Source organism: Euprymna scolopes, chromosome 10 (assembly GCF_053919585.1).
Source record: "Euprymna scolopes isolate OS-2025 chromosome 10, ASM5391958v1, whole genome shotgun sequence".
NCBI classification, from domain to species: domain Eukaryota; kingdom Metazoa; phylum Mollusca; class Cephalopoda; order Sepiida; family Sepiolidae; genus Euprymna; species Euprymna scolopes.
This window is the reverse complement of record NC_136491.1, coordinates 62023774-62040193: the sequence shown is the minus strand read 5'-3', so window position 1 is coordinate 62040193 and position 16420 is coordinate 62023774. Positions and strand designations below refer to the sequence as shown.

Here is a 16420-nt window from a genome sequence, read left to right as displayed (position 1 = left end):
CTCTTACCAAAGCAATACAGGCTCTGCGAGTGGACAGACAATCACGCCCTAGTCACCGATGTAACTTTCGAGACAAATGTTCATCTCAACAATGCAGATCTGCTTTACGGTCCACCTGGTGTTACTATCACCATCATTTTGTGGAAAAAGCATGCAAATGTGAGCAACTGTGCAACTTGAAAAAACCGGACCATTTAAATGGACAGACTGGTGGGATTGCGCAACAAATTCCACCCCATCTCTCCAGCCGTGTCACCTATTATATATATATGGTCTTGTCCACCAGTACATCACTGATATAAGAGCAGGTGGCTCCCTTAAATGCATCATCTTTGGTCAACATGGTCTTAAGAACTGCCATCATAATTTTTGGTGCAGAATTGAGTCCAAATCCTAATCTGGTCAAACAATAAGTCTGACCTTTATACTTGACTAATTGATACCGCCATAGTTTTTCATCCACATGAATTTGAAGGTAGGCTGACTTTAGGTCCATGATTTTAGTTGTCCATTCCATTCTCCTCCACTCTATAATGACTTCTTCACACATGTCACTTCCATATGGTGTAACAAGCCACATACTTGTTCAGTGCCCGGAAATCCAACGGTGGCCAAACTTTCTTCTTGGTCGGTTGAACCATGGCCATGAGTGGCAGAATTCCTTCAACTTTCCCTGACCATGGTATTAAGATTTCTTCGTTGATCCACCTCTCAACATCCTTCTCAAACTGCGACTATCTTGCCTTTTAGTGTGCTTTTGTAGCAGTTAACCTGGTTTGTTAACACAGGTGGGTCTGTGGTCCACTTGTCACCATCGAAATAGCTCGAAAATTCTCATCCTCAATGTGACACAGCCTGGGTTTTGTTGTTTAGATGGTATTGCTACTATTGCATTTCTTGTCATTCTTGGCACACTGATTACCAAACTTCACCTGGCCTTTAGCAATTGTAGTTCTTCCCAGTCAGTCTATCACATCTAGGCCCAGTACCATATCGATTACCGCAATAAGCACAATCACTGAGTCACAGAAGCATATGCTTCACCACAATCTCTGCATCAGCCTCTTCATAACACTCCACCTTTTTTACAATCTACTGCTCCAATATTGCTAACTCTATTCCAAAAGTTGATGATAAGCGTAGTTATACAGTTGGTTTCAATAAAGCAATAAATGCAGTCTTTAATCTGTTCTCGATACTCTCAGCAATGGTCTGATCTGTCTTTCCCATTTCCAGGTATACCGGCAGCACATTCCCTTACAAATACATTGGAATCAACGTGACTACATTTTCGACCTTATTTAGTTTTGCCACAAGTTATGTGCTTATTAAGGTACATGACCACATTGTCTTTTTCAGTAAATGACCTAAGGATGCCCAACTTTACTTATTTGCTCATTTGCCAAAATAGCTTGCTTTAAAATATTTTGCAGTCTCCCAACAATTTAGGTTAACTGTTCTTCTTCTTCACAATTCTTGGTATCAAAATTCAATACACATCTGACAAAACTCACTTCTGCCAAAAGGAATGCCCTTCTCTGATCAACAGGCTTTTTTATTGAAACCGTTTGTTTTCATATGCATATTAGATACCTCACAAGATCGCTAACTCATGAGTAAATATAGCAGCCATTTCCTTTTACTTTATTCTTCTTGCTTGAAGAGAACACTGCACATTGTACAAAAATCAGGTTTGTACTAATTTTTAATCTCAAAGAATTTCAAAGGAATCCAACATATCACAACATCACCAAAACACTCCTCTTCAAATGGATTGGCCTAAAGATATTTGTGCATTTTTAAGGAAAGGATGAAAAAAATGAGTCATGAGAAAGGCCCCTAAGTTCAAAATTGAGCTGTTTCTTGCTGTTTTATAACTGCACACAACAAACAGTCACTGGCATATCACTGGTGAAATTATTAATTAATTGGAAAATAAAGACCATTTTGGATTGGATCATTCTGCAAAAGACTACAGTGAAGGAGCACATGTGAAAACACCAAGAAATACCCCCAAAATATTATGACACCGTTTTGACTGAGAATTTAGAGAAAGTGAATTAGTCTTTGACTATGTGAGAATTTAGAGAAAGTGAATTAGTCTTTGACTATGTGAGAATTTAGAGAAAGTGAATTAGTCTTTGACTGATTAATAAATAAAATAAATTAAACTATGAATCAATGTTAAACCTGTAAATGAGATTTATAACCCATTCTGTGGCCCTTCTCAGTCTTATGTTGTAAATGAACAACTTCTAATGAAAACAATTTGTGCTGGTTCCATTTTTATTTAAAAAAAAAAAAATAAATAAAAAATAAAAGAATCAATTTGGAATCGGAAATTAAGCTATAATTTTTCTGATTCTGATATTCCAAAAAGTTCTAATTTTTCTGATTTCGATTCATTGTCCCAACCCTACCCTAAGCAGAATTAACTATTTTTATCTAAGGAATAAGAAGACACCTACAGGTACCTGAAGATTCTTCTCACCTTTTTGAGGGTAAACCTGGTGCTTCAGAACACACTAGCATTTAATTCTCTTTAATTCAAAAGTTGTTTGTAGCCTTCTTTTCAATAACTTGAGAAAAAGCACTTCTCAGTTGAAAAGGAGACCTATGTTATTGTAGGGATTATTTAAAAATGGCATTACTACTTGAGAATTTTAAGCTGATCATAAATGAACACCTGCCTCCTGTTTTATGTTTCACCTCTAAAGATCAGAGAAAGATAAAAAAAAAAAAAATAAATAAAAAAAAAGAGAAAGAGAAGATCACAAGATGGAAATTAGAATTTGTTTCAATGAGGAAAATAAAATGCTACTGTGGATGCCTTATGGATTCAAATATTAATATGTGCCATTTGAAGATTGGTACTTGTGTTATGTTTAAAATCTTCCATATAAGTCATCTATTTATCTATTTATACTAATAAACTATATCTTTTTAAACATTCATGCAAATACTAAATGTAATACTTATAGTCAACAGTTCATATCATGGATATCAGTTTGAAAACTATTTGAATGGAAAACATGAACAAATTCTGATTTCAGACATATACCTTACCAAATCTATAATGCTTTATTGATTTGCTGTTATTTAAACAGGGGTGGGGGTCCATGTTAATTAAGTTTTTTCTTTTATAAATAAAAGTTAAAAAACAAACCAAACAAGCAAGAAATTAAATATAAAAACCTTGTAAAAATCTTCAATTTTGGTCTTGATTCCAGTATAAGTCTTTTTGCCTTGACTTTTAACCTGAAACAAACAAGAATATTTGATCTTTAAAAAGTGAGAAACTAATGGATGTAGTATTAATCTTCTTATATGTATTTGCTGAATCTTGTGTCAGAATGAAAAGTCTAAATTAGTAACTCAACAAGAATGATTGGAAATAGCTGTAACGTGCATCCAGGAGAGAAGCGCCCGCGTGTTTGCGTGTTGTGTGGGTACGTGGGAGAGACGGATGAGGGGAAAAAGACTTACCTCGAGACCAGCTCAGCGTTACCGACCAAAAATAGAAAAGAAAGACCAAGATGGCGACCGCCGTCTTTTGTAAAGTATGATGTCTCGCAAAGTCACACGAATTCTCGGAATATGCAAATTTAGCCGGCCTAGAACGACGATAAAAGCGGGTGAGGGGAAAGACGTGGTGCAGTGACGATTGAGTTGGCTGGGGAATCGTGTGGCTGTTGCTTCTTGTGCCGTGTTGAGGATATCTTACCGTGTTAAAGAGAGAGTCGGGCGCCATCTTGAATTTTTCCTTACACTTTTTCCTTACAAGCTATTCCGGCCATTTGGCCTCTAGGACTATGACCGAGTCGAAATTCGACTTAAAGCTCATACCCGAGTTTGACGGGTCCACGTCCATCGTCGACTGGGTTGAAAGGGTCGAGCTGACGTGCGACCTTTGTGAGGTGAAAAGGGTACACACTGTAATTCCCCTGAGATTGGCTGGGGGTGCCTTGAGTGTATATCAGCAACTCAGTGCTGCCGAAAAGGGAGATGTCACCGCAATTAAAGCTGCGCTGTACAAGGCATTTGCCATGGATCCTTGTACGGCCTATGAAAAATTTGCTTCCCGAAAACTTCTACCGGAGGAAAGCGTGGACGTTTTCTTCGCTGAGTTAAAGAAACTCGCAGTTCTGTTCGGTGGAGGGGTGTCAGAGCGGACGCTCGCGTACGCGTTTGTGGCGGGCCTTCCCACTCGGGTGAAGCAGCTACTGAGAGCCTCAACCAGCATTTCAACAACGACCATGGAACACTTGATGGAACGTGCTCGAGCCATCATCAAAGATGAGGAGGACCTGGGGGAACCAGTTGTGATGGCGACACAGACAGGCCAGATTGGCGCTCGGGAGATTCCGAATCAGAACCCTGCAAGCAATGGGAAATGTGTTGGCTGCGGCCCGTAACAGATTCTCAGCATATCAACCTGGCAGAGCTGGACGCTGTTGTAAAGGGGGTAAATCTGGCCCTGCAGTGGCAGTCTAAGAAGTTGACCTTGTACACAGATTCTCTCTGTGTCTACCACTGGGTGTCTGACACACTTTCAGGACGGACACGAATCCGTACCAAGGCAGCAAGCGAAATGTTAATACGGAGAAGGCTAGACACGCTAAAAAACCTGGTATCTGAGTATGGGCTATCACTGAGCGTCACTCTGGTGCCATCACATTGTAATCGTGCTGACCAACTGACCCATGTACCTCACAAATGGTATGAAGCCGCGAAGATGGGAATGGAGATTACTGCTCGATCTTGTGCAGTTGCAATCGACCCATGTCAAATACAAAAAATTCATGCACAGAGCGGACATCCGGGTATAAAGAGGACCCTTTATTTTGTGAGGCGTGCATACCCAGCAGTGACCAAGATGGATGTCAGACAGATCGTCAGAAATTGTGAGGCTTGCCAGTCTATTGATCCTGCACCAGAGCGATGGCAGAAGGGTCGCTTGGAAGTTGAGAGTGTGTGGCAGCGGCTGGCCATGGATATTACCCATTACAGTGGCAAGCCCTTTCTAACTCTCATTGATTGCGGGCCTACGAGATTTGCGGTGTGGCGGCAGATGACCAGACAGGATTCAGCAAATGTTGTTCGCCACCTATCATCCATTTTTTTTGAGCGAGGTGCGCCGGAAGAGCTCCTGACTGACAATGATGCAGCGTTTTGTAGCCAGCAAGTCCGGCAGTTGTTAGATGAGTGGGGCGTCCGACTACGGTTGCGATGTGCGCATGTGCCGTCAGGAAATGGCATTGCTGAAAGAAGCCATCGCAGCATCAAGAGAATTGCTGCCAGGAAGCGATGTACTATTGCGGAAGCAACATATTGGTACAACATTACGCCAAAGGACGGGACGTCCCCTTCAACCGCACCTGCGAATGCTATTTACACGTACCGAGTCGGAGTGAAGGGAATCAACACTACGCAGCCAACCGACAAGGGAACATATAACAGATATGAAGTGGGAGATCCAGTGTGGGTGCGGCCTCCAGGAAATCGGTGCACCGACAAGTTTAAGTGAGGACACATATCTGGAGTGATTAGCCAGCAGTCTGTTTTGGTCGATGGAACCCCACGACATGTGCGAGATCTTCGCCCAGCTACCGAGGTGCGTCATACAACTACAGAAGAAAGCAGTGAAGCATCTAGCGATGAGCTGCCGATGCACGGATTCAGTGAGCCCCTTCCAGAGACTGATAGCGATACTTCATCTGATGAGGCGGAACCAGATCCAGAGCCCGAATCTGAAACAGTGAATGTACCTCTTCGCAGAAGCACACGCACTAAAAGGCCACCCCCCCAGTGCTCTCTATGTGATCATCAGATCAGGGGGGAGTGTAACGTGCATCCAGGAGAGAAGCGCCCGCGTGTTTGCGTGTTGTGTGGGTACGTGGGAGAGACGGATGAGGGGAAAAAGACTTACCTCGAGACCAGCTCAGCGTTACCGACCAAAAATAGAAAAGAAAGACCAAGATGGCGACCGCCGTCTTTTGTAAAGTATGATGTCTCGCAAAGTCACACGAATTCTCGGAATATGCAAATTTAGCCGGCCTAGAACGACGATAAAAGCGGGTGAGGGGAAAGACGTGGTGCAGTGACGATTGAGTTGGCTGGGGAATCGTGTGGCTGTTGCTTCTTGTGCCGTGTTGAGGATATCTTACCGTGTTAAAGAGAGAGTCGGGTGCCATCTTGAATTTTTCCTTACACTTTTTCCTTACAATAGCTTCCCAGCAAACAAAAGATGTGTGAGAAGTTGAATAATAAAGAGTTTTCCTCAAATTTAAATATGTGTAGGTGGAATATTTTTACAGACCGAGATGAAGCAAGGATCCTGGAATAATAATTAAGTTATAACACGAGTTTAACATGAGGCAAAACCATCTTATCCTCTAGCAGTTTAGCCATCTCCCCCTGTCCACAAATCGTAACAGTAGTTATTGTAGTGCACTGTCATCATAATGTGCTCCACGTTTACTATAGAATATTTAATAACGTTCTCATTTCATTTTATATAATTGTAGGCATGAATGCCAATACTTAAATGAAAATTATTCATCCAAATTTTCTCTTTCCGCTTGGGCATAGTGAATACAATGGAATCTAAAATATAAATTAAAATCAATTTTTTAAAACTGTTTTCATGCTTGTTTTATCAATAACAACTAAAAAAAGTCTTCCCAATATGAACATCTTGATCAGCAAAAAAAAAAAAAAAAATGAGAAAAACATTATAGTAATTTCCAACCATAATAGTTCTGAAGCTAGTGTAAGTTACTTGATATACCATGGAGGAGAAGGATCTAGTCAGAAGAAACTATTGCTTCAATGATTTATTACACATTAAGAAGAAAAATAAAGTTTTTCAGTCTTTTTCTATCAGTGTCCCAAGTATCAACTGAAGGAAATAAATCCAAGTTATGAGAAAAACATTCATTGTTGCTCTCCTTAAAGAGTTAAGTAGTAATAATACTTGCAGAAAGTCACTGTAGCAAACTGTAACAGTGGAGGTAAGGCAAAGCATAGCAATGGAAGAAAAATTGAAAATATAAAGTCTAAATAATTATTACATCATCTCATAAGTTTTGTCCAGATTTTTAATTCTCTGAAATGTGATAATAGGGGCTGTTTAATGGAACTAAATATTTATCTATCTATATATACAAGTTAGAAAAGCATTTCATCCAAAGCATGAAAATTGTTAAACAAAATGTTTTTACTATAGGCTTTAAAAATAAAGGTACAAGATTCAATTTGAAATTTATTTATCTTCAAAGTGCACTTTTATAAATTTTACAAAGTAAGGTATAAAAATTTAATTGAATCAAAAAATTACCTTGGATTTATTTTATGTAATGTATATTCTGTTACATTTTTTAAAAAAAATCATTGAAAATTTTATATCTATATCATTAATTGCTAGATGAACGATAATGTTTTTAAATTGCAACAAAATGTACATTACATAAAATAAATCCAAGGTAATTTTTTGATTCAATTTAAATTAAATTTTTATACCTTACTTTGTAAAATTTATAAAAAATATAATGTACTTGTAAAATATATAAAAAATATTTTAAAAATTTATAAAAAATATAATGTACTTGTAAAATATATAAAAAATAACTTTTTTAGATTAAATTTTTTTTAACTTCTTTCAGAATAGAAAATCTTTAAAATTTAATTAGGAACATATTTCATATAGGTTTCATTAACAAATATTCAGTACATAACGAGAAAAATAGAGATGAAAATTTCAAAAGGAATGTATAACTGGTTATGGTCAATAGTAGTCCTTGTCAGCAAAAGCCTTTGTTATTGTTATTCAATTATTATTATTATTTAAAACATTTTGTGTCCTGCTCTTTCGCACGAGGACCAATATAAAACTTAGATCAGCTTGCCCGGTTTCAACAAACCTTTCAAACACATTAGTAGATTTCTAGACACATCTCTTGACATACTCATTTATATATATAAAAGGCAAAATGTGTGTTAGTGTGTGCACATTTTGTAGATGTCCGACAAAGGCTTTTGGGGGGAGGGGCGCTCGAAGAACTTTTTATGCTACTTAGATTATAATACTTACGATTAACAAAACAAGGTCGTGTGTATCTTTAATTTGGGTGACTTTTACACACTATTTTCGTGATTCTTTAAAAAGTTTCCGCGTGATTGTTTGGCTTTTCAGTATAAAAGCGAAATTGAATATGTAGCAAACGCTTCTCCATGGCACGCGTAGCAGGGACATCAAGAAAAGCAATGAGCTGTGATCAATGCAGGGGAAACCCCTTATATCAGACAATTGCTATTCATTTGGACACTCCCCTTTTTATGGGGAGCTTGTTTTCCGCAACATTTTGGGAAAACTGGCTTGCAGCCAAAGTTGCGTGATAGTTGACCTCATTAAATTCATGCACTTATCACTTAACTTTTTAATCGTTAAATTAGAACGTTTTTCACTTCTTGTCCTGTTGTGGCCGAATGGTAAGATGTCAGATTTTTCACACTTTTTTTCCACCTTCGCCTCAAAGCTTCGGGTTCGAGCCTCCCTGCCTCCCAAAACATTTTTCTTTTACACCCACAAATATCCGGGCACCGAGGCTAGTCTATAATATAAATCTCACCTGTCTGTTTAAATGTATGTATGTATGTACATCTGCCTAAAACTTTCAACAGAGGCGGCGGATTTTCACAAGATTGGTATCTTTTTAAAGGATGACAAATATTGAAAAATTGGACAAAAACATCAATTTGTTCACCCTTAACTGGACACCTTTCTACAGGGAGGGGGGGGGCGCTATTTTTCACCAATATTTTCGAAACTCATCCCCGCTTTTTGATTGTCTAGCCTTAATTTAAACCTACGTCACTTCCAGTTTCGTGATGGGTGCAACAACAAAGATGTCAGGTTTTATTCATGTTCTTTGCCTCCTTTGTAGTTCGAGCCTGCCTACTACCACTTTTTACTTTTGCTCAACACACACCTCCAAACACCCGGGCAACGACGGACACCCAAGCTAGTATATAAATATAAAAGACAAAGCGGCTGCGCGCATTTTTGTATGTCCAGCAAATACTTTTTTTGATGGCCTTCTTGGAGGGGGGGTTTACTATTCTTAAGAAACTTTATATACTCCTGAGATTATAATATCTATGAATTGCAAATGGAGGTCGTCTTTACATTTATTTTGAGAGAGTTTTTAAAATAACCTGGTTTCCAGTCTTTGTCTTTCATCTATAAATATAAAAGCGAAAATGTATGTATGTTTGTATGTGTGTTCGCTTTTTCTGTATGTCTACAAAAGGTTTTTTTCAGAGAAGCGGTCGGTCGGTTCACAACTTTTTAAAACTTTTTATATCACATATAAATCGTAATATCTCACAGTTAACAACGAAGCTCGCCTGTCTATTTAATTTGCTCAATTTCGGGAAGATAAATATTCAACATTTGTCGCTCGCCGCATGTGGGTTAGTCTTTTTCCTATAATATCTTGGGAAAATAAAAATCCCGCAGTCAAACTTGACCTCATTAACAACTTTGCCTCAAGGGTTCGGATTCGATCCTCATACTGACTTTTTTTTTTACCCCCCCCCCCGAGTTTCTACACACACCTCCAAACACCCGGGCAACGCCGGGTACCCCTCGCTAGTGTATAAATAAATTAAAACTTAATTGGAATAAAAGCGATCAGCTTGGATCACTGTGGGGAATACATTTCATATCAGACAATTGCTATTAATTAACACTGCCAGAGCTCCCCCTCTTGTGGAGGAGCTGGTTTCCCTCGCCATCGTGGGGAGACAAATACGGCTGAAAGCTTAACTGGCTAACATCCAAACAAAAGTGCATGATTAGATTTCTTCGCCTGCATGAACTCATACACTTAAATTTCACTTTTTGCATGTCAACTTTTAGATCGCTAAATTCCTATGGATTTGTAGTGTAGCGGTAAGAACTCATGTTTTCTTTCACTTTCTTTTCTGCCTTTGCATCACAGGTTCAAGCCTGCCTGACTACTAACCCTCTTTTTTTTCTTTTACATCTCCAAACACTTGGGCAATGCCGGGCACCCCCGATAATCTAAAATACAAACAAAATCGTAAATGTAGTTTTCGTTCTTCTATTTTTATATTGGCATTTTACAAATTGTTCATTTTCGTACATCATTTTTGTCTTACATTTTATACATTATATTTTGTTTAAAAAAATTCTAACATAAACAAAACAGATATACATAAATAATAAATGTACGCTTTTAGCATCCCAAATTGTTTAAAACTATTTTCATTTGTATTTTAATTACAAATTGAAATACTTTTCAAACAACAAACAAAAATAAACAAATGTTTTTCTTATGTAAAAAAATACCAAAAAAAAAAAAAAAAAACTTTACTACTATAAATACTATTTATTTGCATTATTTTTTTTTAAACATTTTCCTTATCCAATAGTTGTGAAATTAAAACTACCCGCATTGTATAATTGAGGTATGGAAGCACAAAACAGAAACAATACCTCCGTTCTCCAAATTTGCATATTTTTTTATTACTTTTTTTTTGTTGCATATTTTTAAAAAAAGAACTGTTTATTTAATTAATATGTTATATATTTTGGTAAACTGTTTAGATATTTAAAAAAATATATTTATTTACAGAAATATAAAAAAAACAGTGAATGTGTTGCATTGTATTCCAGCTTTTTTTTTTAAAAAAAGTGTTTCTTTCATTTATCTAGATATTTTGAAAATATATCTATTTATAGAAACGTGAAATATTGTTTTGAATTCTAATAAGATTATTCATACAACTGTTAAACTATTTATCATTTTGTAACTGTCAAAACTGTAAAAAACGTGACACATTCATTGTTTTTTCATGTTTTGTAAATAAATATATTTTTAAATATCCAAATAGTTTGCCAAAAATGAATAAATAAAAATTGATAAAACTTTAAAAATTGAAACAATATTTAGCGATACATTTATTGTTTTTTGCATGTTTCTGTAAATGAATATATTTTTAAAATATGTAAATAGTTTGCCAAAAATAAATAAAAATTGATAGGCTCAAACTCGATGTGGGGGGGGTACTCGGTATACCCGGTATTGCCTGGGTGTTTGTAGGTGTGAGTGTGTGTGTGTGGGGGGGGGGTAGATCAAAAGAGAAAAAAAAAAAAAAAAAAAAAAAAAAAAACGAACAAAAACAAAAAATAAAAAACTCGAACCCGATGGGGGTGGGGGAGTGTTTACCCAGAGGTGTGTGTGTAGATCAATAAAGAAAGCTTGAATAAAAAAAAACAAAAAAAAAAGTTTTGGGAGGGAAGTAGGCTTGAACCTAAAGCCTCAAGGTTAATAGTCTGACGACATACCGCGAGGCCAGAAAGCCAAAATCTTTTGATCATTCGAAAATGAGTGTTTAAAAACAAACGTCGTTTTTCTAGGTCACACCAGCAGTAGCAAACAAATTCAGAGCACAAATTTTGTCGTCGTTGTATAAAAGTTGGCGAAATAAAATATTTTTACGACCATGTTTAGTAAGTGCGAGATATTATCATCTGTGTAGCAGTCAAAAAGTTATAAGAATGAGTGAGCAAGCCGAGGAGCAGCGGGGAAAAAAGCCTTTGGCGGACATACAGAAAAAATGCACACACACACACACATTTTTGCTTTTATATATAACTAGCGAGGAGTACCCGGTGTTGCCCGGGTGTTTAGAGGTGTGTGTGCTCAGGCGGGGGGGCGGTTAATCAAAACATAAGAATAAGTGAAGTAAATATTTTTAAATATTAAATAGTAAATTATTAAATATTTTATATAAAATAAATGTTAAAACTTAAAAAAAAAAAAAACTAACGTAAGGCAAACGAACGATGTTAAATGTAAAAATCGGAAAAACAAAAACAAAAAAAAAAAGAAAACGCGAATGTGATGGAAAAAACACCAGAAAAATGAACGTTAAAACTTCTTTAAAAAAGCTGAAAAATAAAAGCCAAAAAAAATAAATATAGAACATGAAAAATGGCTGTTTCAATATTAAACCTTTAAAAATCGAAAACAAAAAAAGAAAAAGACATCTCACACCACAATTCTAACCCAAAACCTTTAGATAATGAGGCCGCGTTCTAATGAACTGAGCTAAGACGTTGACAAAATTATGTTGTTCTTTTTTTTTTTAAATATTTAAACTAAATCATGTTCCGACGTCATTTGCGCATGCGTAGAACCGAACTTGTCATGAGAGGACGGTTTTTGCTGATTCCTCCCTGTAGAAAACTGATGATTTTAGGGTGAAGGAATGAATGTTTTTGGCCAATTTTTCGATATTTGTCGGGCGAAGGATCGAGCTTTAAAATGATACCAATCTTGTTAAAATCTGTGACTCGTGTCACAAGTTTTTGTGAGACATACAAACATACACATTTTCGCTTTTATATATATATATATATATATAGAAGACTAGCGGGTGGTACTCGGCGTTGCCCGGATGCTTGGAGGTGTGTGTGTTGGGGGGAGTAGATCAAAACAACCGTTTAAAAAAAAAACGTTGGCCGGGTGTTTGGAGGTGTAAAAGAATAAAAAAGTTTTAGTAGGAAGGTAGGTTTGAACCCCGAAACCCTGACGCGAAGGTGGAAACGAAGTGGAAAAAACCCTGAGACCTAACCATCTCGGCCACGAGGAGAGAGGAAATAATAAGTGTCTTAAGTTAACGTTTATAAAGTGAAATTGACAGGTGCGAGAAAGTTAAGTCACGTGATGCTTTTGACTTAGTTTTGCGCTGCAAGCCAGTTTCTGTTTCCCCCGCCCCAGCATTTGCTTTTTTATACTGAAAAGCGTAACGAAGACGAAAATAGCGCATAAAAGTTTTAAGGAGTGAGCTGACCGAGAAACCCGGTGAAAAAAGCCTTTGGCGGACATACAGAAAAATGCACACATTTTGCCTTTTATATATATAGATAATGAATCTGATAAAATTGTTTTAAAGTATTTTATTAGTCTGTTCAACATTTTTGCCAGGATTACAAATATTTATTATGTTAACATGCTTTGCTGAGAATGTTTAACTGATGTAACTTTTGATCATCAGAATTATTTAAAATGTATATTTTCCAATATAAAAAATAAACCTACTTAACTATCAACACATGATAACATCTTTTTATTCATGGAACAAACAAAAATCGTACAATAAGTAACTGTTACCAAAGTGATATCTCATCGAATGGTTATAAAAAAAAAAGGGAAAAGAAATTAAAACCATTTAACCTGTAAATCCTGTTTCATTTCCTGTTTTTATTTATATAGTGAATTTCTAACTGTAACCAAACACAATAGCAGTTATTTTTATATCTATGTGCTTTAATTTTTTTTACAATTTAAACTATTTTAAAGTCTTATTATTGCATTAAATTCTGTAATAGACAGTTTAAAGATGTTAAAATTATTTGCAAATGTTTTCAATACTTTGAAGATTATGGAAACAATAGACTTTTTAGCCTGTTAAAAATGGGCAAAAAGTATTAGCCATTGAATTATAATCAATGGTTTCTGCTGTACTTAGAGTAATGTGGTATTGTGGTGACTAATCCGTATTAATCCCTAACTACACATCAAATAGATACCAAAATACTTAGTTTGCTGCATTTTATAACAAAAAAAAAATCAATAAAACATTCGTCAATGATTATTTTTCAATATATAAATATATATGAAATCAAGTGAAGATAATCATACATCACACATGTTGGGAGTAGAATTAAATTTAATGTTAAAACGACTCACACATCTTTTTTTCCATTTTAATATACTTTCACACAAATGTTTCTGTTATATAACAAAAAATATTCTTGATCCATTTACATAATTTTTGAAAACATTTGAAACATAATAGTTTACAAAAGGATACCTCTGTAACTCCCAACTTATGGAGAAGAATACCTAAATAAAAGAATAATAAACTTTATTAATCGAAATAAGAACCATTAGAATTGACATATTTTTGCCAACGAGAAACAAGTTTATTTATCCCATTAGCATAGAAATCTGAAGTTCTGTTATGTCTCCGTCTCTCCCCCTGCTTCCCTCTGCTTAACTCTAAAGTTTTTCTATCTATATCTAGAACTTCCCATTTTTCCATGACGTCATACACATGTTAAAACATGTGTCTTCTTTTCACGTGTTCTGGACATGCGTGTCCAAAACTTTTTCCTTTGTTTACAAAAGGAATTTTAACCTATACCCAGTAACCTATGTTTCCAATATGTTAAAAACATGTTTATTAAATTATCTTGTATCTGCATTCTTTCAATTGAATTTTCATAACAAAATTGACAGTGTACATTCTTTTCTTGAAACTATTTTATCTCTAAGCTGTTTTACATTCCATTTTCTAATTCTCACACGTAATCTATTTCTAAACCTAAATTACGAGGTTCGAATTTCATCTATTGCTATTTCATTTTCATTTTAACTAAATCTCTTTATTTTTATACTTACATGAAAAGGGGACAGCCCTTATCATGTAACAGTTCTAGAAGCAATGAAGTCATTGAAGGCTGATTTGGCATCATCTCTGCTTTTGAAGCATTTTTTGTGCAGGAAGTTGTCGAGATGCTTGAAAAAGTAACACTCAGTGGGTGAGAGGTCTGGTGCATATGGTGGATGAGGCAAAGTCTTATAGCCCAATTCGTTCAACTTCTGCAGGGTCAGTTGAGCACTATGCGAGTGAGCGTTGTCATCGACCCTTCATATTGATCAATCTCGGGCACATACGTTGGAGCTTCTGATGTTATTCGTAAATTTGTCAGCAGTACTTCTGTCGTAATTATTTTCCCTAGATTCAAGAAACTGTGATGGCGGAGACCGGCCGCAGACTATCAAACAGTCATCATAACCTTTTTTTGATGCAATTTTGGCTTCAGGAAGTGTTGTGGAGCTTTTCCAATCACTGTGCCGAACATCACCAGTTTTCGTAGAGGATCCACTTCTCATTACACGTCCGCTCAAGAAATGGGTTGTTTTTGTTGTGCAGAAGGAGTGCAGAAGACACCTCAAAATGATGATTTCTTTTATTATCCTTCAATTTATCCAACTTTTTTGACTTCCCTATTTGCTTTAATGGTGAACAACTTAAGTAGTTGACCTTGAGTTCAACAGCAACTTCTCATGTGATTTTGCAAAGATCAGCTTCAATTAAGGTTTTCAAATGTTCTTTATCAACCACAGTCGGCCGGCTGCAACTGTTTTCATCTTCGAGGCTCTCGTCACCATTGCGAAATTTCTTGAACCACTGTTGTACCACATGTGTATTAGTGGTTCCTGGGCCAAACGCATCATTGATATCACAAGCTGTCTTGGCAGCTTTTTGGCCTTGTTTGAACTGGAACATGCAGATTTGAATTTTGCCCATGCTGTCGAAAAGCCTACAAAAAATTAATGAAGAGATTGAGAATGGTAACGAATAATACAATTCGATAGAGTAAAAATGCGCTTCAAAATGATATATAACATGGCTATAAATATCAATGAATTAATTCAGAAATCTATTATATAAAAGCGAAAATGTGTGTTTGTGTGTGTATTTTTTTTGTATGTCTGGCAAAGGGTTCTTTCGAGGGGCCGCACTCACTCATTCTTACAATTTTTTATATACTTCATAGATTATAATATCTCAGAGTTACGAAACGAGGTCATGTCAGCAACTTTTATTTTATAAAATTCATGCTATCTTGTGGTTCTGCATGTTTAATTATACTAGTGAAACTAATTGAAACTGGCAAAAGCTGTGAAAATGAGGGCTTACCGTTCAAACGACCTAGGTGTGCGTGTGTGCTTTGTCATCACTGCGAAGCTAGGATAAGAAAAGAATTCCAAGATGGCGCCGACGGCGTTTTGTAATGGTATGATCTCGGAAACTCTCACAAAATCTCGTGCATATATGCAAATCAGTTGGTCTTCGACAACTATAAATTCAGGTCGTTTTAGAAGGCAACGAGCGAGGAAAGAACGGCTGGTTGGTAATTGTGTACGCTGGATCGTGTTGGTGGCATGTCACCGTGTCTGTGTGTGTACTGATCGAACCGCTTTCCTGTTCCTTGCACATTGGACTTTGAATTGGTTTACATTGGACTTCAACTTCAAGCTATTTCGGCAAATATCTCCGGTATGGACAAGTTCGACATGAAATTGATCCCAGAAATTGCTGGCTCCCCGGACGGACCTTCGGTGGTCGAATGGCTAGAGAAAGCCGAACGCGTTTGCCGGTTGTGCAAGATAAAGGACCCAGCTATAGTCATCCCGCTTAGGCTCACCAAGCGGGCCTATGCCGTGTATCAGCAGCTCGGGGATGATGCGACTATCGAACAAATTAAAGAGGCATTGTACGGAGCATTTGGAGCAGACCCTTTTGTTGCCTGGCG

General features: G+C 36.6%; 1 protein-coding gene across 10 annotated transcripts in view; it reads right to left on the bottom strand.

Moving 5' to 3' along the window:
* LOC145286010 (DENN domain-containing protein 1A-like) overlaps positions 1–16420 on the bottom strand; it is a 798566-nt gene that overhangs the window by 201338 nt on the left and 580808 nt on the right. For all 10 annotated transcript variants that reach the window (XM_080134611.1, XM_080134619.1, XM_080134620.1 and 7 more), the window contains one exon: positions 3196–3258. In XM_080134611.1, coding sequence (XP_079990737.1) covers positions 3196–3258 — 63 coding nt within the window. The remainder of the gene's footprint in view (positions 1–3195; positions 3259–16420) is intronic.